The 22,994-nt window shown below is 38.5% G+C and overlaps 1 protein-coding gene and 1 non-coding gene across 2 annotated transcripts; both read right to left on the bottom strand.

The window, feature by feature from the left end:
* Positions 1–10,142: 10,142 nt before the first annotated feature.
* Positions 10,143–17,295, bottom strand: LOC122282435. Its single transcript, XM_043094388.1, has 6 exons — positions 16,864–17,295; positions 16,737–16,802; positions 12,760–16,549; positions 10,628–10,706; positions 10,314–10,387; positions 10,143–10,219 (listed from the first exon to the last, which is right to left on the bottom strand). The coding sequence occupies exons 1-6, from the start codon at positions 17,293–17,295 to the stop codon at positions 10,143–10,145; spliced, it is 4,518 nt and encodes a 1,505-aa protein (XP_042950322.1).
* Positions 17,296–19,536: 2,241 nt separating this feature from the next.
* TRNAG-UCC lies at positions 19,537–19,608 on the bottom strand. Its single transcript has one exon. It is a non-coding gene; the product is annotated as a tRNA-Gly (tRNA).
* Positions 19,609–22,994: the final 3,386 nt, after the last annotated feature.

Raw genomic sequence — 22,994 nt, 5'->3', positions numbered from 1 at the left:
TTAAAGAAGAAATAAAGCACACAGAACATTTACCAAAAGATAGAAACACAAATATGAATATTTGTGAAATATTATTTTATTATCTTGAAACAAGAATTACAGAAATTTAAGGCACTTTGCCTCATTCTTCAAATGCTCTTGTTCTTCAAGAATCTGCATGGCATCCCTATCTAAAGCGGTGGGCAATCGAAAAGAAGATTTAAGCAAGGATTTTAAATTCCTATTCTCTTGCTTTATTGATTCTATCTTCATGTTGGACTCCAGAAGAAGTCGCTGAAGTATAGCAATATTCTCGTGGAGATCGTCAACTCCACAAGTTCTGGATTGTAGTCGCTGAGAAAATGCGACGATGGATGATGAGTATCGGGTACCGAGACTCACAAGCTCATAGATAGCTTCATTATCTGCCCTACGAGTCAGATCATTATATTGCATGATAGCACATGTGGTAGAAGCAGGAACAGCTGATGAACGAGGTGCAGAGTACCTCATATATTGGCCATGAGAAGATCGCTGAGCCATTGCATAGTAAAAATGCAGAAAAAGATTGCAGAGTAAAAATGCAATATGATTACAGAAAAGTGAAGAAGATGAGATGTGAATGAAGATGAGCTGAATATCTCTTTTATAGAGAAAATTATGATACAACATCTCTCGTGAAGCAAGAGAAAAGAGACGAAATATAGCTTCATAGCTCTGCGGTGCCCGACAGCACGTCTGACAGCTGAGGCGCCTAACAGCACGCCTGACAGTTGCAGCACCTAACAGCACGCCTGACACCTACAGAGGAGTTGAAAATCTGCGGTGCTTGTCTGATCTCAAAAGTCTGGCCACTGTTTTTATTAAAAAATGAGGTTAGCGGTTTAATGTTGATGAATTCTCTACTAACTGTGTTATTTACAAGAACTCCAGAAGAGTACAACTCCAGAAGAGTAGTGATGTACAGAAAGATCTAGTTGTGATTATTTTATCAACATGGATCAAGTCCACAGTTAGTTGGATGTACAGATGCGAGTTATCTTTCAGATATACACAAGAAGATCATTGCAATTCATGAGAAGAAAGTTGAAATTGATATCAAGAAGGTACGGTCAAGTAAAAATCTGGCAGATTTATTCACTAAAGCATTACCAACTGCAACATTTAAGAAGATTATGCAGAACATTGGAATGCGGAGACTTGAAGACCTTTTATCATGCACTTTTCAGGGAGAGTAACGTCTTGAAGACTTATGCTGATTGTACTCTTTTTCCTTCGCTAAGGTTTTATCCCACTGGGTTTTCCTTTGCAAGGTTTTAATGAGGCAATCTTAAAGCATTTTACGATACACATGAATATTGTACTCTTTTTCCTTCGCCATTGGTTTTTTCCCACAGGGTTTTTCCTTGGCAAGGTTTTAACGAGTCATATTCATTATATGTGGTCATCCAAAGGGGGAGTGTTGTAAAATAACATTGTAAAATTGTATGACCACATTTATCTAGTCGTCAAATGCACAGTGCGCATAGTGCCAGCATAGTACTGCATAGTAACTGGCATAGTAAATGGCCGACATAGCACAGTGTGCATAGTGTCAGCATAGTACTGCATAGTAACTGGCCGACATAGCACAGTGCGCATAGTGCCAGCATAGTACTGCATAGTAACTGGCATAGTTCCCTTTGTACGCCTATATATATCGTTGAATTCCTTAAGAAATTCATAAGTTTCATAACTTCTCTGAGTTCTATCTCTCTCTCTCTCTCTCTCTCTCTCTCATTTTAGAAAGTTTTATAATAAATCTATCTCTCTCTTTCCTTTTCGATAGTTCTATAACACATATTAGATTTTTCAGCTTTATTTTTACCTTCGTCGGCCACAACACAACAAAACTGCTCAACTTTTGCTAGTGCATGCGATAGGAGAGGTTGACAATGCCTAATACGAGCAAGATGGATGCAAGAGAGAATGAGATTAGAGACTGGATAATGGATTCTAGAGTATAAGAGAGATGAAATAAAATTTATAAATTTCAAGTATAAAATGTGATGACCCGCTTTTGAGTGTATTTTCGCTGAAATAATTGTTTTTATTTTAATTAATATATCAGTTATTTATTTTAATTTATTTGTGTTTTAAAATTGGTTTTTAATTTATTTTAATTTATTGATGTTGTGTTTTATTTCTTTTAGTTGTTTTATGGTTTTAATCTCTTTTTGGCGGTTTAGTTTTGTTTTCCGGATGAGGATTAGATCTCCTCTTTTCCCTACACTTCTTTTCTTTTTTTCCTTTCTTTTTCTTTTTCCTCTTTCTTTTTCCTTCTTCTTTTCTTTTTCCTTTCTTTTTTCTTTTTTTCTTTTTTCTTTTTCTCTCTTCTCTCTCCCCGCGTTCGGACCCCCCCGAGCTCTCTCTCTCCTCCCTCTCCCTCACGCCGGCGTCCCTTCCACAGCCCAGACCGCCGCCGTCCGGCCACCGTTCGGCCCCCCACCGGTCCCATTCTCTTCCCCTCCCTCCGGTGCACCACCCCACCCAAGCTCACCCCCAACCGGCCGGCCATTTGGCCGAAAAAAGCCCAACAAAGTCGCACGGTTTTGGCTCCGATCCGCCGCCGTCGCTCCACCTCCGGCCACCATTTCTTCACCACTTCATCACCGGTCCCTTGCCGTCCTAACCGACCCATTTCCGGCCTCCAACGACCACCGGAACAGCTCCTACGAGCTTAGTTTCCGTTTTGGGTAATCCGGCCATTTCCGGCGATTCCGCCGCCACCCACGGCCAACCACCACTTCCAATAGCTTCACAACCATCCCTAGACCACCCCCTATCAATCTCGTGTCCTAGTTTGTCCCCGTTCAAAAGTGGGTTTTTCAAACCCACGGCCACAGTGAATTTTCACTGTGACGTTGCTTTTCCGGGGCCGTTTGCGACGCCGCTTGTTTTCTAAAATTGCCATATAGCGCTGTAAGTATTTTCCAAACCCTATTTTCAGATTTTAATATATATTGCTCATTCAATTAATTACTGTTGTTGGTTGTTGATTCCGGACTGAGTCCGAGGAGTTTCGGGGGTCGGATGGATGGAGGACGGAGTTGCCTGTTTATTTGATTTATGATTGTTGGATTATTTTATTATGCATTGTTATGGCATTACATGGTGCATGCACGTGTGTTTGTGGATTTGTGTGAAAAGCCTGTGTATTGGCGTGAGTAGTTTTACGGGTGCGTGTGTATCACGAGCCCAAGCCGGGATGGGTTATTATCTCGGTGGAGCTCCTCTGGTCACTCGGGAGCGGAATAAACTGAGTGATGTCCCCTGAGTTGTCGAGAGCGATGACGGGAGCGGGGCTAGGGGATGCTTGGCTACGAACGCGCCGGGCGCGGAACTGGGCATCGCCCTACTCACCGACTCCGTGGCCCTTCGCTGGCGAGGGCTAGAGGATGCTTGGCTACGCACGCGCGGGGCGCGGAACTGGGCATCGCTCGTTAGGTGTCACATGCGTGGTGGTACTCTACGGTGTAACACTGGAGCCAGGGTGTGCGGATGACCCCTAGGGGAGGTCATGGTGCATACGGTTAAAATTGGATAATGGTTTATGAGGCCAAATGGGACTTTTGGCGTGGGCCAGATGGACTTCTGACGAGATATTGGGCCAGATGGACTTCTGGCGAGATATTGGGCCAAATGGACTTTTGGCGGCCAAATGTGACTTTTGGCGTGTTTTTTTGGAAAGGATATGTTTTTGGGCCAAATGGGTTTTTGGCGTGTGTGGAAAACTGGTGTTTTACGGGCTTTGTGCATTGGGCATGTTTCATGCATCTTGTTTGAGTTTTATGTGTTTTTATCTGGTAGTGTTTGGGTTTTACTTACCTGCGGTACCATTCGTGGTTCCGTAGCTTTTGGTGCAGAGTTAGAGGACGAAGAGGAGGAGGCTGAGCCTGAGGATGCGGCTCCGCCGGGTTGCTGATGCTATCCTTTATATTTGTTAAAACTGTATTTGTGTTTTGTAATATTTTATCTATGTACATTTTAAACAGCTTGTATTACGTTAAGAAAAATTCTGGTACTTAGTTATGACTTTCGTTATCCGCTGCGTGTTTCTCTGTACACATCAGTTGCCTTGCACACACTCGGCACCCGTTGATGGGATGGTGACCCGGGTTGTCACCATCCAGACGTCTCAATTTCCCCGTGTTCGGGCGTAGGGATTTGGGGGCGTCACATAAAATGTGAGTTTTTGAGATGTTCTGTTAAAATTTCTTTTTAACTTTGTCAGAGATAGATTGAAATGTCTTTTCTGAGATGTTGTTGTGACTTTTGGCTTTCTTAAGTGAAGTTGTAGAGTCTATAAAATTAAATAAAAATTTACATCTTTTTACACTTTTTAAAGCTTTTTTTTTTTTTTTTTTTGAACGTGGAGTTAAAAATTGATTTTCTTTTAGTGAAATCCCACTCCTTCATGGAGTACTCAACCCTTACCTAGACAAAGAACATCCCAGGTTCTTATAGAATACCACATGGATTCACCAATCCAACAAACATAAGTTCTTTCCTGGAAAGATCTCAATCTAGCACCAGCTACTGAAGTAGCAAAGAAACTACAAAGCATGCATTGGTTGCAAGAATTGTGGTTGCTTGTCCATTGAACAATATTGCAATACATGCAAGCATCTAAGCAGCATGGAACTTCATACAAAAACTCCACATAGAAGATCTAGAAGTAAGAATCTCTTTCTCTTCACATTTTAGTCAGCTCAAGACAAACATAGGGTTCTCAACCAAGATTTATGGAACTTAAAGGGGCATTTGCTCATCCTCAAACCGTGGCTTCCAGGATCTACATGGCATGGGATAAGTTTGAGTTCTTCAGTCTTTTATATGCAAATACACAAACTTACATTGGATCATACGACTGCTGAAAATGCCACAAACATTGGCAAGGCTATGGCCAACCTACAAGAGGTGGAAGAAGACTCAATTTGGAATTGCTTGCAAAACATTCATAAGGATTAAGGTTCAAATAGTCATAGACATTACAAAACCATTGAAGCAAGGATTCCAACTTCCTAGATAAAACAACATAGACACATGTGTTTCTTCTAAATATAAGAGATCGTCTGATTTTTGCTATGCATGTGGGAGGTTAGGCCATTCACAGATTTTTTGCACAATTTAAAAAGAGGGTTGCTAAAGACACAAATGAATTACACAAAGGAATCCCACATACCGATGTGGTACGCTATCAGTGTGCCATGTGTTATTTTTTTTCTTTTTTTTTTCTTCGTGCATTTCCTCTCCCCTTCTCCCCTTTCCCTCTCATTTCTCCGTGCTAGTGGTTCCTGACCACTGTGTCCACTGGACCATCGACCACCCTGTACACCAGATGACGCCTGTCAACCATGCATGTTGCGACTGCCTCTGCCACGCCGCGACCACCTCTTCCTCTCCACTCCACGATTCGTGCTGTGACCACCCCAGCCATGCCACACCACCTTGGCCACTGGACGCCGGCCACACAAGTTGTGACCACCATTGCCACGTAACCACAATCGCACTATAACGAGTCACAGTGCACAAAATGTGCATAGCAAGCCACGACCCCACCCCTACTGTGAGCTCTCATGTCTTAGCCTAGAGGGCCGCTTGGACCGCTGGCGACTTCTGTCCACCCTGAGGTGGTCCCCGACCACCATGGTTAGTGCGAGGAGGGGGAAGAGAGAGGCATGGGGGAGGAGGGGAGTAGAAAGGTACGGGGAAGATAAGGGGGAGAAAGAGGGAGGGAAAAAAAAGGGTACATGTGGCACATTATTAGTGTGCCATATCAGTGTGTAGGGTTTCTTTGTGTCTATAGTGTTTTTCTTTTATAAATTATTTCACCCCAACTACCATTTAGCTCCTAGTTAAGAGTTGAAAATCCCAACTTAGCAACAAATCAACCTCCACAGCAAACCTAAGTCGTTACAGAGACAAACCCACATATCAAAAAACATGCAACAAGGGAAATCACACAAACAAACTCTCAAAATGAAATCTATGTTATGAAAGAGTAGCAAGGACCAAATCAACACCCAATGACCAACTCTCATAGTGCAAAAGGCAAAGGAAAAATAGGGGCAATAACAAATACAAGAGAGGAAAATTATGTAGAGAAAATTATGGCCCTCACCTATGGAAACTTCGACACAAATGCCCTCACATATGCAAGCCTCCCCTTCGAGTTCCCAAGACTAGAGAGACTCAGTGGATCTTCAAGATTGGCGTTGACACCAGCCCTCACATGTGCAAGTCTCCCTTTCGGATTCCCAAGACCGACGAACCTTGGTGGATATCCAACTCAACGAGTTCCCTACACAACAAGCCTCCAATCCAATGAGCTACTGTTTAGTAGCATCCATCCATTTACAATAAATATTAAATCCTCCACACCTATAGCTTCAAGTCTAATCAAAATCAGTTTAATATCTTCAAAGTAAATCCCTTGCCATTAGTCAATCCAAGCTTTCAGACCTCTCAAATGGGGGCTAACAACTCGTACAACACACTGACTAAATCGACACTACTGGGATTTTCATATCCCTATGTACAAACAAAACTGGCTTGCACTCTCAATGGAAGCAGATGCAAACTGCAATGGTAGGCTACAAAGCTCAATATGCAAAGCACTATAAAAAGGACCTCTCGGCTTATACAAATGAGCCCACTATAGTCTACCCAAGTCAGGCCGCTCATGGACTTTTTATTAAAAATCTATTCGAGCTCTACAATTATAACTCAAAAGCTTCCAATAATTTGAGCCCACCAAAAATACAAACCAAAGGGCCCTAGTGACCGATTTACCCATGGGCAGTCCACCGAAATCCACTGAGGCTCCTAAAATAGATCCGATATAGTTAGAGAGCTTTTTTCAAGAGGAGCACCTCTCTTGTGCAAGAAAATAGTCAGCCATTGAAAACAGGATAGCAAAAATTCTTTACACAAAACCTTCCATCTCCCACTCTGAAAATGATCAAAATCCTACCATGGAGGAGTAGAATTTGGTAGTCATGCTTCTCAAAATGCACTCTAGTGTTTCAGGAAAAATTACAAAAGCCAATGAGAAAATTCGGTCTCAACCATATCACAGAACAATACTGCACACAACAATTGGAAAATCCAAAATAGTTGACGAGGTGAGCTCAACTTTGCCTCCTCCCGCTACATGAAAACAATGGTATGGAATTGTAAGGGACTAATTCAACCCAAGGTAATAAGAAATTTAAGGGCTAATATTAGGAAATATAACCCATATATCATATTTTTTTTCAGAGACCATGGTGCTTGCTGAACGCACCTTAACTCTTGTAAATAGTCTAGATTTTCACCATTTTGTATACTTCTCAACCTTGGAAAAAAAAGGAGACATTTTGCTACTGTGGCATCTAGGTTTAGATATTGAACCTATACATATTAATATGAATGCGATATCTATTTTAATTTACTTTGATCTTCCTAATCATCCTTAGCTTTCAACATATGTCTATGCCTAGGCACAATGGCACCACAAAGCAACATTTTGGAATTTATTGGACTCAACATTCAAATGATTCTCGAGTTCATGGGTTTGCATAGGAGATTTCAGCGATCTCTTAAATCAATCAAAACAATTTGGTGGTCAACCTATAACGTCTTCTTCAATTAGTGGACTGAATAATTTGATGGAAACACATGGACAAATATTTGACATTAGCTTCACTAGCCCTACTTTCACATGGACCAACAACAGACAGAGCAATGATTTGATCAAAGAAAGATTATACCGTGGAATAGCAAACCCTCAGTGGAGACTATTATTCCTTGATGCTACAGTGCAACATTTGACCTCTTCGGCATCAAATCACCAACCGCTTCTACTCAATACAACAAAGCATCTCCAACATGTTTTATCGTTCAAATTTGAAGAATTTCGGATCCATGAGCCAAAAAAGTCATATAACAATCTAAGAAACTTGGTACAAGCACTTTATTGGAAACCCAACCTTTATACTTTGCAAAAAAAAAAAAAAATCAAGGCCACTAAATATGCCCTCAAACACTCGAACAAATTTCATAGTGGTAAAATCCAATTTAATATTCAGCGAATAGAAAATGTACTCCTTGATATTCAGAGCAACCCACCAAATCCACATTGTCTGTCAAGAGAGAAACAACTCCAACAAAATCTCTAGGAACAACTAAAGCATGAAGAAACCTTGTGGCATAAAAAGTCCTGAATATCTTAGTTAACTACATAAGATCTTAATACTAAAGTCTATCATCTATTAACTACCATTAGAAGATGAAGTAATGAGATTGACTCCATCAAATTGGGCCAAGGTAGCTAGACTATGGACCAATCTATTATTGAATCAACTTTCATTAATTATTTTCGGCCTATATAAACCTATTCAAATACAGTTGTTCCGAAAGCATTAGAAAATCTCTTTGAAAAAAAATCATAGATCATGCAAATGTTTTCTAAATACAATACCTAATGAGGAAGAAATCTATGATGTGTTAAAGCAAATCCCAAATCACAAAGCTCCGGCTCTCTTCTACATGCACTATTGGACTATCATCAAAAGAGAAGTAATAGCTGCAATACAAAATTTCTTTTAGAATGAAAAGCTTTTGAGACAAATGAACCGTACAAATATAGCACTCATTTCAAAAATCACAAATCCAAGTTCACCACAAAATTTTTGATCAATTAGTCTAACCAACGTCATTTACAAAATCATCACCAAAATCCTGACAAATCGTCTTAAGACCACACTTTCCTACATCATTTCTCCATTACAAACAACTTTTGTCTTAGGCCGCAACATCAAAGAAAATACTCTAATTTCTCATGAGTTGTTTCATCATCTTAAAAAGAAATCGAGGAGAAAGGGCCAAATGACGATTAAACTAGATATGGAAAAGGCCTTCAGCTATTGGGATGTAACTAGTCCGGTTTGGTTTGGTTTTGGACAAAATTTGGGACCAAATCGTATGCATCGGTTTTGCATTTTCGAAAACCGATTAAGTACCAGTTACCCTCATAAACTAATATTTCCTGTTTTATCGGCTTCGGTTTAGTTCGATTTTTCAGTTTTAATAGTATTAGTATATATATTAGTATTAATTATAGTGATTAGAATAATTATATATTAGTATTTATTATAGTGATTTTAATTTATTATAACTATATCATGGATAGTGATAATATTAGTAATACTATTACTAGTAATAGTATTACTGTATCATTATTTCATATATAATTATTTGGTAAAGTGATTTATATAGTAATTTATATATAGACCTAAAATATATTACTAATGGTAATCTAATATTAGACTATTAGTATTGGGCCATAAAATGTAAATTGTAATTAATATACATTATATACTAATGTACTTATCAAAAAGAATATATTGAGAATTTATTAAACCATAAAATATTATTAATATATATATATTATGTTTAAAGCATATGATTAAATAAATTTTCATGTTTAGTATTAAAATTTTATGTTATAAATTATAATAACATTATCTTATATATAATATTTTAAAAAATTAATTTAAAATATATAAAATAATGAACCGGACTAGTACTCGCCGGTTTTGGAATTAAGGGAACCGGTTCGGACAGCTTCCATCGATTCGGGCTGGTCTAGTTCGGTTTTCCTGTTAATTTTTACACCCCTATTAAACAATATAGAATGGGACCTTTTTTTTTTTTTTTTTTTTTGCAGTGATGAAAGTGTTGAGTTATAACAGGAGATTGATCAATCTGATTAAATTAAAGAATGTGTCACAATGGCCTTCTTCTCAATCCTTATAAATGGCTCACCTAGAAGACTTTTTAAAGTACAAAAAGGACTTCAACAAGGTGACCCCATATCACATTTTCTCTTTATTTTACGCACGAAGGTGCTATCAAGATTAATTGCTTGGTCAAAAGTAAGGAAATTTTAAAGATATCTTGTTAAGCCGAAATAGCTCTCCAATATCTCACTCACTGTTTGTAGGCAACTTAATCATCTTTGGGAAAGCCAGTAAAAGAAATGCACAAAAAATCATTAATAGTCTGGAGAAATATCAGGATTGGTCAGGCCAAAGAGTCAACCATGAAAAATCCTCAATTTACATCACAAGAAGTACCAATCACGCTACTAGAGTCGTGATCTCTTTGAAAATGCCATACAAGTCATCAACATCCAAAATGAAGTACTTCAGACTCCCTACATCATTTAGAAGATAAAAAAAAGACAGTTATAATTAAAGAACTGCTGGAGAACATTAATAAGAAACTTGATGGTCAGAAATCAAAATTACCATCACAAGTGAGAAGAACCATGCTAATCAAAACAATGGCAAGCACAATTCCTTCATATGAAATGTCAATGCACCTATTACCCAAATCAATCTGCAAATCTTTGATCAATACAAGTTTCAAAAATTTCTGGCGAGGTACAACCAAGGATCAAAAGCATAATTGACTCTAAAATCTTGGAATTTATCAGCAAAAATATAAGGGGGGCTTGGTTTGAGGCTAATGGAAAACATGAACTTAGCTTTATTAGCTAAAACAAGATGCGAAATGAATCAAGCTAATCCAATTCTGGCATTCTCTTTTGACAGCAAAATACCTAAACACAACATCCTTCTGAAGGGCAACATCAAAACCAACCGACTCATGGATATGGAGAGGTATATTGAAGACAAGAGCTATGGAAAAAGGTACATATTATCAAATTTTTAATGGGCTATCAATTAATGTGTAGTCCAAAACCTTGGATTCCAACAATAGAAATCTCACACCAAAATCTCTACATCAAATGAGTGAAACTTAACCATCCCTAAAAGTCTCTAATCTAATTATTCCTTACACATATTCATGGAACATTAAAAAAATGCTAAAACTTTTTTAGCAAGATAACATTACTAAAATCCAAAAAATTTCACTGCCCTAGAATAATCAAAGAACGGATTCCCTCACTTGGACACAAAGCCACAATGGTAAATTTTTCATAAAAACATCTTACCATATAGCAGTAAAAAATTTCAATAAACCACTGCCAAATTTCCCAATCCCAATCTAGAAAAAACTCTGGAAGCTAAAAATCCATGACTGCCACTGCAAGTTTTTAATCTGGAAAATCATCTAGAGCATTATTACAACCAGAGAAAGACTAAAAAATATCATTCCCAATCTCCCCTCAACTAGCTACCCTCTGTGCAATGAACAAGAAGAAACCATGCTCCACTTTTTCATTGAATGCTCGATCACCAGAATACTAAGGAGTCAAAGCATTTGGCCTCTAAAACTTACATTACTGCCAATCAACTCAATACAGGAATGGATTCTAATTATTATTAATTCAAAGTTTAGACTGGGATTAAATTCTTTTGAAAAACACCCAATCGAGTTGCAGTTTTAATGTTAGATTTTATCTAGAGAACACGGAATGATAAAGTCCACAACCAATCAACAATTTCTTTAAGGAAGGCAAAGGAACAACTGGAAATCTGCTACCAAGCATACCTAGAGGCGTGGAAAGAAAAATCAAAATCTCGGATAATACTAAATTGGCAACCCCACCAAGGAACCAACTTAGTATTTCTTTTGACGCTGCAGTAAAAGATTCATTATCTACATCTTCGACAATAAGTTGCGACTCAGATGGTAAGATTTTGAAAATATAGACATAAAAAATTCAATCCACAAATCCAGTCATTACAAAAGTCTCTTCAGTCCTGCTTGCAACAAAGATGGTGGTACATCTACAAAAGAGTCTTATTATTCATGAAGGAGATGTTCAGCTGTTAATATCAGCCATTAATGGGGAACCTCCAATATGGCTAATAACTTCAATTATTGAAGACATTGGCCAAATATTACACAATCGAAATGATTACAATGTAAAAGAAATTTATTGATCTCAAAATCGATATTCACACTCTATGGCATAGTGGGTAGCAACTAATCTAGTTTTTGGTTGCATATCCTTAGATAATCTACACTTTTTATTAATATTAAGCATGTTTAATTAGGAAAAAAAAAAGAGACATCACCATATTTAACCTTAATTTTTCGTTGTCAGCATTAATTGTAGACACACATGCACGAGATAAAGGAGGGACGAAATTAAAGCCGAGAATATATATATATATATATATATATATATATGGTACGTCTTCCTCTTCCCCTTCCACATAAAACCATTTCAATGTTTTGTCCATTGCTTCCGATCATGATAGTTACATGAGCTAGGTAAATTAATCACACGCACGCATAATATGTCATGTACACATATATAAGACAATGAGTTATGTTTAGATATTGTGATGAGTTGAGTTAAGTTATGAATAGTAATATTTTGTAAATTTTATTGAGATGTAGTTTAACTTTTTTAGATTGAGATGGGTTTAACTTTTTAAGTTGAATTGTATGAAGTAGATTGATATGAGTTTAACTTTTTTATGAAAAGTTGAAAAAATAGTGACTCTTGATTTAAGATAATTGAGTTTAGTTCAACAACCAAACACAACATTAGTGTATGTGGAGGACAAATCCTTCATGCCGTTGAATTTTTTTTTTTTTTTTTTAGAAAACCCAGCAGCTGGGGATATGTATTAAAACCTCAACAAAGGGGAGGAAACCCATGTACACTTTCAAAAGGTGGAAACTACCAAAACGACATTGTCGGCACAAAAGGAGTAAAAAAAAAAAACTATTTTCGTATACATGGTAGTCCTAGCCTATCTATGTTCAGGATACCCTTGAGAAGATGAGGCAGGTCACCCACACGCATCCACTCTGTTAATTGCGGAGGCAAACAGCGAGCAAGAAAATCGGCAGCTGCTTTGCCCTCCCTGAACACATGCCTTACGACCACCTGCATGGTTGTGATTAAGGCTTGTATCTCCTCCCAGAAGTCCTCGAGATACCAGATCCCCACCTTGTTCTTCTCCAGCCATTGCACCACCAAAAGGGAATCCAGCTCTATTTCTATTTTCCTTAGATTTAGTCTTCTGCAGAACCTCAGTCCGTGGAGCAGGGCCATAAGTTCTGCTTGGTTGTTAGTACCGTGTCCCAGGCCTAGAGCAAAAGCTAAGATCATTTTACCTTGGTCATTTCTTAGGACCCCTCCTGCCCCCATCTGTCCTGGGTTTCCTCGGCAGCTTCCATCAACGTTTAGTTTGCACCAGCCCAATGCCGGCTTGCGCCAGGTTACTAATTGCACTCTTCTCCCTTTCGGATTCTTTGAAGGTATAGACAGAGCTTTCAGTATTTTTTCATCACCAGGTTTCGACTTTTTTCCAGCTTTTAGGCGCGTCCCACACCAAGCAATAGCAGCTTTGACCGACTGCCACAGGGACTCAGTTGATGTTTTAATTGCTTCCATTCTTGCTTTGCATCGCCAAAGCCAAAGAGACCATGTTAGTATGGAGGGAATGAGGCCAATTAGAAGTCCTTTCTGGGATGATCTGCTTGCGCGCCTAAACCAAAGGTTTATTTTTTCCTTCCATTTTTTTCCGGGATCAAAAGGCATTCCCACCTGTGTTGAAACTCTACTCCACAAAGCCCTTGCGGTCTTGCCTGTGGCTAGGACATGGTCGAGGTCCTCCAGATTCCCCTCCTCACAGCATTCACATTTTGAGACCATGGGGATGCCAATTTTACTGATCCTGTCATCAACGCTTAAGCATCCTTTCATCGCCTTCCACATGGTGATCGAGTATTTCTTTGGGAGGGCTGCATTCCACATCCACTCTGTCCCATACACCTTTGGAGTTTTGACTCTGATAAGTTCCCATGCACTTTTGGAGGAGACATCTCCGCTCACGCTGGACGTCCATATTAGTCTATCCAATCCTTCTTTGTGTTGCCCAAGACCCCTCACAACCTCTTCTAATTTTTCTACACCTACTAGGGACGTGAGCATTGCTGTATCCCAGTCGTTGTTCAATCTGCATTCTTTCACCTTGAGGTCCGGACTTGTAATAATGGGCACTTCCTCAGCTAAGGGTCCTGGTTCTAGCCAACGGTCATACCAAAAGGATATGTTTCCTTCCTTGATGCTCCATCTCGAGTTAGCAAGAATAATAGGAATACTCATCACAATTCCTTTCCAGAGTCGAGACCCTTTATTTTTCTGAACTAGAGAGATATGTCCAGATTTAATGTACTTAGCTTTGAAGAAATTCGCCCACATCGAATTTTCTGTCAAAATCTTCCAAGCGAGTTTCATGAAAAGAGAGTTTTGGACGTCCTGTAGGTCACGAAGGCCTACTCCTCCCTCCCGAGTTGGTCTGCACATGGATGACCAAGCTACCCACTTTCTCTTGGTTTTTCCTTCTAAGGATCCCCAGAAGAAGTTGCTCATGAGTTGATTTAATTTTTTTGGGAGGGCCTTTGGCGCCTGTACCACTGAGAGTAGATGTATTGGCATGCTGGCTGCCACTTGTCTCAGCAGGATCAGCCGGGCTCCATATGATAAGATCTTGTGTTGCCAACCACCTAGCTTTCCTCTAATGCTGTTCATAATATCATCAAAGTGGCTCACTCTGAGTCTGCCAGAAATTAGAGGGACCCCCAGATATTTCACAGGGAATATTCCTTCCGTGAATCCCATGGTTCTCAGCAATCTCCTACGTCTACCAGCCTGGATATGTTTGGAAAAGAAAATTGCCAATTTTTCCTTGCTGATAGCTTGTCCCGACCAGTCCTCATAAGTCTGGAAAATATCTCTGATTTTTTTAAGTGATGAGGAGCTTCCATTGGAGAAAACCATGACGTCATCTGCATAAAATAAATGGGAAACAAGAGGGGTTCCCCTGGGGTGGGTGAAAGGTTTTATTCTTCCAACCTCAAAATGCTTGTGTAATAGCCTGGATAGTGTTTCCTCTACTAGAATAAAGAGATACGGCGACAGGGGGTCTCCCTGACGAAGACCGCGGCCACACGGAAAAAAACCCTCAATCGTGCCATGCATAGCCACCGAGAACCATGGAGAGGAGATACACTGGTTTATTAAGCCACAGACTTCCTGGGAAAAACCGAATGAGTTCATAACATGTAATAAAAAAATCCAGTCGACGCTGTCGTAGGCTTTAACCATGTCGACCTTGATGAGTACATTCCCACCGTGCACCTGTTTGTTTATTTGGTGGACCATTTCTTGGGCTAGGGAGATGTTCTCGAAAATGCTGCGACCTGGTAGGAAAGCTCCTTGTGCCGAGGAAACTAATCTGCATAGTAAAGGCGATAACCTTCTCACTATTATTTTTGAGCAAACCTTATATATCACGGAACACAGACTGATGGGTCTGAATTTTTCGAAGCCAGTAGGATTTTTATCCTTTGGAAGCGGGACTATGTGAGAAGCTGAGTAGAATCGTGGAAGAGGAGTTCCACTAAAAAAATCTCTGACAGCATCCACTACATCTAAAGCCACCCACTCCCAACACGATCTGTAGAATCCCGAGCCGAAGCCGTCAGGCCCCGGGCTGCTATCTATAGAGATGGAGAACATTGCATCTTTAACTTCTTGGGCTGTTGGGGGATTCATAATACTTAGATTCTCTTGTTCAGTTATTTCAGGTTGTATATACTCCAGGAGGTTTGGAAGGGGGCCTCGTGGCCTGGCTTTTAGGAGGTTTTTGAAGTAGTCCACTGCCCCTAAATGGATCTCCTTTGGGGACTTGAGGGTGGTGCCATCTCTGAGTTTCATTTCCTGCATTGTCAGCCTTGAGTGGTTGTTGAAGGATCTGAAAAATTGAGCCGAGACTTCCCCCTTCTCTACCCAGCTTAGTTTAGCCTGTTGCGCTAGCCTTGTTTCTTCCCTCTGATTCCAAACATTCAGTTCTTCCTTTGTGCATAGTAATTCCGTTTCAAGCTCCTCCGAGAATTGGTTTTGCAGTTGGGATTCCAGGCTCTCAATTTTCCTTTCTAAATTCTCTATGTGTTGTTCCGTCCTGCCAAACACTTTTATATTCCACTCTTTGAGGGCCACTTTTAGTTTTTTTAATTTGCCTGCCAGTCTGTTTAAACCCACTTCCCGCTCTGGTTGCTGCCAGATTTCCTGTACTAACTTCCCAAAACCTTCATGCGATACCCACATGTATTGGAACTTAAAAGGTGATGGGCCGTACCTGGCTGAATCTGTTCTCGGTTCGATAAGCATAGGCGCGTGGTCTGAAGTTGTTCTTGGGAGGTAGTTACACCTTGCATCAGGGAATATAGCCACTTCTTTCGAATTCATCAAGCCTCTGTCAAGTCTCGCCCAGCTTCGTGCCAATCCCCTTTGGCCATTGCACCAGGATAAGGTTCTTCCAGTTGTCTTCATCTCGCTCAGACCACACTGATCAATAAAATCGTTGAAATCTTCCATAGCCACCCTTTGCCGAGGGCTTCCCCCACGTCTTTCGTCGTTCCCTCTAATGATGTTGTAGTCTCCTATGCCTATCCACGGTGAATCATTCGGTATGTCTTGGTGCAAAGAGTTCCAAAGTAGTCTGCGATCTTGGTATCTGCACTTAGCGTAAATGGCGGATAGGAACAGCTGCTGGTTTTCAAAAGGGAGAGAGACCGTGATATGTTGTGCACTTACTTGTTGGATTGAAATATGTAGTTCTGTCCTCCAAAGTAGCTAGATTTTGCCATCTTCAGAATGGTTTGTGAAGCTTGAATCCATGTTTAGTTTGCTCTGTAGAATTTTCAGTTTTTCAATCTTGACGAACGGCTCTGCTAACATTAAGAAGTTTATTTTCTTTTTCCTGACCAGCTTCTAAAGCCTCCTTGTGGACGACCCCAAGCCCCTGATGTTCCAAAAAAAGGCCTTAAGCATTATAAATCCAGTCTTAAGGGCTTGCTAGGAACCCTGCTAGAGCTTCTTAGAGATCTCCTTTTATTTTCTCCTTCCCTTCTAGGCAGCATTTCGCCGTCCGACTGACAATCCTTGGATTTCCCCAGGTGTGATCCCGTCTCCCCTTCCGTGTCTGAGGTAAATTCCCTTTGAGTTCGATGATCATCATCTGTCAGTTCGATATTGGCCACTTCATCAGTGTCCGTTAGCCGGTCTCGCTCCACAGCTTCCAAGACACATGCTTGCTCTGCTGATTCTCCTGTGATTAAAAATCCACTCAGAGCGACTCCCCCCGACTGGCATAAGTCTCTCGCAACTATGGTATTTTCTACTGACCTTGTTTTCGTACAGGTATTTTCGTTCAAGGAGTCTTGTCTCTCAACTTCCAAGTCTGCTATATGTGTGTGGTTCTCTTCCTCTGCTGTTTCTAATACTCGTGAAGGCATTTCTTGCGTTTCCTCCAACTACAATGGCTGTATTTCCGTGGTATCTACCACCCTTGAAGGGGATTCCACAATCCCCTCTAGCTGTGGAGGTTGTGGCTCTAGAATAAGCCCTGTTTCTATGTTACTCTGCCCCTCTCCATTTTTGTCTCTAGCCGGTTCCCCCGCTAATCCCTTCAATTTCCCCTCCTCCATTTTATCCATCTGCTTTGCTTTCTCACTCCCGTTAGTTTTCCTCTCACGCTCCTTTTTTCCTCCCTCTCTCTAAAGGCAGGTTTTTTCATTGTGTCCTTGAGTGTGACAGTTGCGGCAATATGCCGGTAAGGTCTCGTACACAATCTCAACATACAGGCTGGTGGGTTTATGCGGAATGCCAATCCATAGTCCACGGAGGGGAGTTTTGGCCGCATCCATTTCTACACATAACCGGGCCCCATCAGTGCAAGTCGCACACTTAGTCGTGTTATCACGTCTGAGAAATCTGCCAATGGGGGATGTTATGTTTTTCAGAAATGATTCGTGGTAGAAATTTGGGGGAAGACTTGGTAAAACGATCCATACAGGCACAAGGGATGGTTCCCTATCTTCGTCAAAATCAGAATGCCAGTGGAAGGCTCTGTAGGGAATTCCATTAACATCCGTTAGTTCCCGAGAAAGTGCTTTGAGGAAGTCGATTTCGTTGGAGAGCCGAATGAAGACATTTTTGGGTCTACGCATAGCCGAGACCACTGGTTGTGAACTCAAACCCCACCGATTCCTGATGAAAAGCCGGATGTTATCTAGAGAAGGTCGTTGCCTCATGAATTTCAGGACCATAGAGAACTTGAATGGCTCGGCCGATCTTTCTATTTCTTCCCTGGAGAAAATAACGCAGACTTCCCCATCTATTATTTTACTCGGTCTCAGAGGGACGAAAACCTCCGGAAGGGGCTGGGGTGGTTGTGCTACTAGATCAGCTGCCGTGCACGGACGCTCTGCCGTCACCTGGGGGCCCGGTTGGCCCAAGGCGGCGGCGGCCATGAGGTGTCGACGATTGGAAACTATCAGAGCATTTTCTCTCTCCTCACTATCAGAGCGTTTTCTTGATTCACGGCCTTCATGCCATTGAAATTGTGTGATGGTTTGATATATAAAAAGATTTGATTTTAAGTTTTCCTTACAAATCAAATTACGACATATCAACAGTATGGATAATATGCTCTATTCACTAGCTTGTAAATATAATTTTCCTATATATAAGCGTATTCACTTTATTTACGATTTACTATATATATGATACTGCCAGCTTACAGTTTTTCTTATAATTTACAGCTGGCTTCCCAAGCATTTAATGGAGCCACATATGTTTGATAGATAAGACATAGGTCTGCCTTCAATATGAGTAATTTAATGGATGCTTTTTATTGTTCTTGTAACTGATTATTTCTAGCATTGTTTTACTTTAAATCAATATATATTTTGCAAGTCTTTAGTTTTTGGGTTTTTGTAACCGCGCGCTAAAGCTTTTAATATTCGTCTATTTTTAAGGAGAAAAAAAAAAAACCTATATCATACCTTTGACCCACGAAACCCAATGTTTTGATCACAGCTAAATCGAAAGGTGTTAAGATGAGTTGAGTTGAATTATAAATAGTAATATTTTGTTGATTTCATTGTATGAATTTAACTTTTTTAAATTAGAACGAGTTTAACTCTTTAGGTTGAAATATATAAAATATGTTAAGATGAATTTAACTTCTTTTTTTTTTATTAAAAAAAATTAAAAAATTAAAAAATCCTATCAATAGTTAATTTAAAATGAATTGATATGAATTGAGTTGAGTCAAACAAGCTAACACAACCTTGCCTCAATTAAGTTAACAGACGCTCATGTAGATCAGAATAAAAAAGAAAAACATCTCCTCTCGTTTCCCAAAAAACACGTAGCCAAATCCAAAAGGTATTTTTTTTTTTTTTTAAACAAACCATATATAAGATAGCCATCAAAACAAACTCATCCATGCATATATAATATATATGAGAAGATCATTTTAATTTGTCTAAAATGCCTGAAGTTTCATAAATCTATGAAAACGTATAAGAATGAAACTAAAATCGTGGGTAAACCAAAATCAACAGAAAATAAAATATTGCATTTCAACCGTAGATTTAAAAGCTTTTTTTTTTAACCGAAAACTTCATCGCAGCCGTACGTGCTGGTCCTGGACGCCATGCTGCAAGGCTAGTAAGAATCACAATCTAAAATGCGTTTGCCGGGAGTCGAACCCGGGTCTATTGCTTGGAAGGCAATTATCCTAACCGTTGGACTACAAACGCGAGCTGTTAATTAGGAACTTGAAATTATTTGTTGACTGTGTGCAAATGCAGGGAGCATGCTTGGCATGGATTAACCAAGACTTGGAATGGAGCTATGCCCCTTGCTAATTTATAACTAGATATCCATAAATTAATTGATCATAGGTTGCTATTAATAATGGATGAAAATCTTAGGCAGCCGATCAGAATATCAATTAGGGTTGAGATCAACTAGGAGCTAGTCGCGGCCTAGGAAGCAAGCAACTAAGGGATTGTTTTTCTAATTTCATCGTCATCTAGTACTAGATCAATTTGAACTGTATTATTTTCGTATATGATCTTTAGAAACTTTAATTCCATACATTATCCCACTTACATGGTACGTACAAGAGTTAGAATATTCCACACGAAGCATATATACCCGTAATATTTGATTGAAGTGGTACTGTAGTGTCGCTGAAAGTGGATCATGATTAATTTGCATTTATCCACTCTAATTTAGGAATTAGATTAGGTGTCTCTCACCATTCCGAGCCATTCTAATTTTCTTGCTTGCAGCCTTGTAGGTTGTTAAGGATTATCTGTACGCAGGGAATACAAAACACGTCTTCAACAATGATCATGACATATATATAAAGTTTGCTAACGTGCAAATTCAAGAATTTCCATCCTACAAATTATAAAGTGTGAAACAATGGAGAGCACTTTTACAGATAACTATGAAAAAAAGACAAGTTATAGTACTGATCATCAGATGTCTCCAATATTAATTAGATCATTATATGTCGAAATGCCGCCGGTGACTGAAAGCCAAGCCCTAGTAAATATTTTATTATATTCTAGCGTAACAGCAAAGTTTGATTACCGCGATCGAGTGATATTCATGATCAAACAGTACTAGTACTACGTACTGACTTTACGAAAGTAGTGTGTTAATTAACTTAATTATATGTGTACACGTACCGACCAAGCTATAAGCATTAACACTAAAGAAATGAACACTGTGTGATGCATCCATCGTTAGCATGCGTCGTATATATAGTAAATTAAGATTATATATAGTAACAGGAATTAATAGGCATGCATGCCACGTGCATGCAATATATCCCAAAGTGATTGTACTTACAACTCTCTCTCTCTCTCTCTCTCTCTCTCTCTCTCTCTCTCTCTCTGAGAGGCAGTGGCACAGTACCAAATCTTCGAGAATAATTAATTCAGTCCCATTTTGCTTTTTTAGTACTAGTAGCCAAAACCAGAACTATTAATCATCCTTTCTTGTCATAAGAATATCAACCAAGACACAGTACTATATGTGTGTGTGTGTATATATATATATATATATATTTGTGTTTTTCTAAGAATAATTCATATGAACGAGTATGAAATCTGCAATTAATTAGGGTTTAGGACTTTAGGTATGTGGTCAATTAGATCTTTTGGATCAATTGACAACATTTTGATTTATCACTAAGAGAACTAATGATCGAATTTCCCTCCTTCATATATCGAAAAACAAAACAAAAAAGACTTTAAGTACGTGGCTACATTCATGTGTGCAAGACGAGTGAATGTTGATCGTATATATATATATATATATTATATTCATTTTACACAATCTTCAACAGCCAAACTAAATAGTTATTTCATATATACGATAGACATATCAATCGAATGATATAATTAGGAATCATGCATTAATGCATATGTATGAATGAGACGTAAAGAAGTATATGAAGCGCCTAACTAGCATTAATGCATTATTGCTGGCCACTATATATACAGGTTAATTAGCTGTACGTACCTATCCTGAAAGTTGTAAGAATATATTCTGTATATATACGCGGACAGAATAATAATAATATTAATATATATGTCTGCAGACCAAAGCTGGTGATGTCATGAGGTGCCATATTCGGTTCTTATATATGTATTTTCTTTGTTATAAATGTTGCAATTAATAAGAATATGGTTAGATCATTTGGAGAAAATGACTTGGATCATCATGATGATCATGTACGTCTTTAATTAAATTAAAATTCTCTGTTTGGATCAATATATATCTGCATGCATGTTGACGTTGATTATATTATATGCAAAATATACTAACTCATGATCCGTTCAAATTATATACGTATATTCAATTTATAATTACCATATAATTCTGGAAAAGTATCTGTATTAAATTAAAAATAAATAAATAAAAATGATTTCTTTAAAAAATTAAAAGATATTTAAAAAATTAAAAAAAAAAATTACTTTTTGAGTTTTTTAATTTTCATATTGTACTTTCTTAATTACTTTTTTCAAAATGTTTTATTTTTTTGAAAAACAATTATTTGTGTTTTTCATTTATTGTTTCATTTTAAAAATAAATTTTAAATTTTGTTTTTTTCTTTTGTTTTTGTTTTTGTTTTTTTTTTTTTTTTTACACCTTTCTGAATATTTTTAAAAATCTAACTTAAAAGTTTGTTGATGTTTGATATTTTTTTGGTTTTTTATTTTTTATCAAAGGGTATTTATGCTAACCTTCTAATGAAGGGGCGGGGTATGTATATATATATATATATATAATTAATGAGCAATCTAGGTATTTTCTTTTAAGTGGGAACATAATTATGAGCATCTATTCGTCTACAGATAAACACGTAAATTAACCAAAATACTTGTAATTATAATAACGAAATATACTTTAACGCCCGGTAGGAATATAACTGCATATATGAGAATCATGCATGCCGACGTGCAACGGTAAGTAATTAATTAGTAGAATAATGATTTGTATAAATTTAAAAAAAAAAATGATCTCACTTTTTAAAAGGCGTAAAAAAAAAATCTACTCCTTTTTAGTGGGATCTATTTTTTTATAAAGGCCTAAGCAAAACTTATTCACTTTAATATACATAATTTTTATCTAATCTCATATAATCATGATCGAGCGCATTTTATTTCATCTCATATAATCATCTCATGTCATTCATGCTAGCATCACGAGGATCATAAGGCACAAATTAATGACATGAGTAGATATAAACCGGGCGCAATATGCGGATGCCATAGAATTATTCACTTTTTGTCAAGGAAAGAGAGAACATGATGATGATCGTATTCGATCTAGAGGTGATGATCATCAGAATAGAATTAATAGAGCATGCATGCATGCACATAATTCAAAGCGAAAGCAGTAGATGATCACGTACGTTGATAAGCTCTAATGGGGAGTTTTGAACAAATTTAAGGAATATTTCTCCCACTAAAATTGGAATTATTGCAGCGGAATGACAATGTTAGCACTTCAATTCTAAAATTTGTCCTACTCTTAGCAATTAGTGGTTTAACTACTTGTCCTCAGTTGGCTCTATATTATCGAGTTCTCTTTTTACGTACAATATTATTCTTGCCACACCCTA

This window comes from Carya illinoinensis, chromosome 11 (genome assembly GCF_018687715.1).
Source record: "Carya illinoinensis cultivar Pawnee chromosome 11, C.illinoinensisPawnee_v1, whole genome shotgun sequence".
NCBI classification, from domain to species: Eukaryota; Viridiplantae; Streptophyta; class Magnoliopsida; order Fagales; family Juglandaceae; genus Carya; species Carya illinoinensis.
The sequence above is the reverse complement of the archived record's forward strand: the minus strand, read 5'-3'. Positions and strand labels throughout refer to the sequence as shown.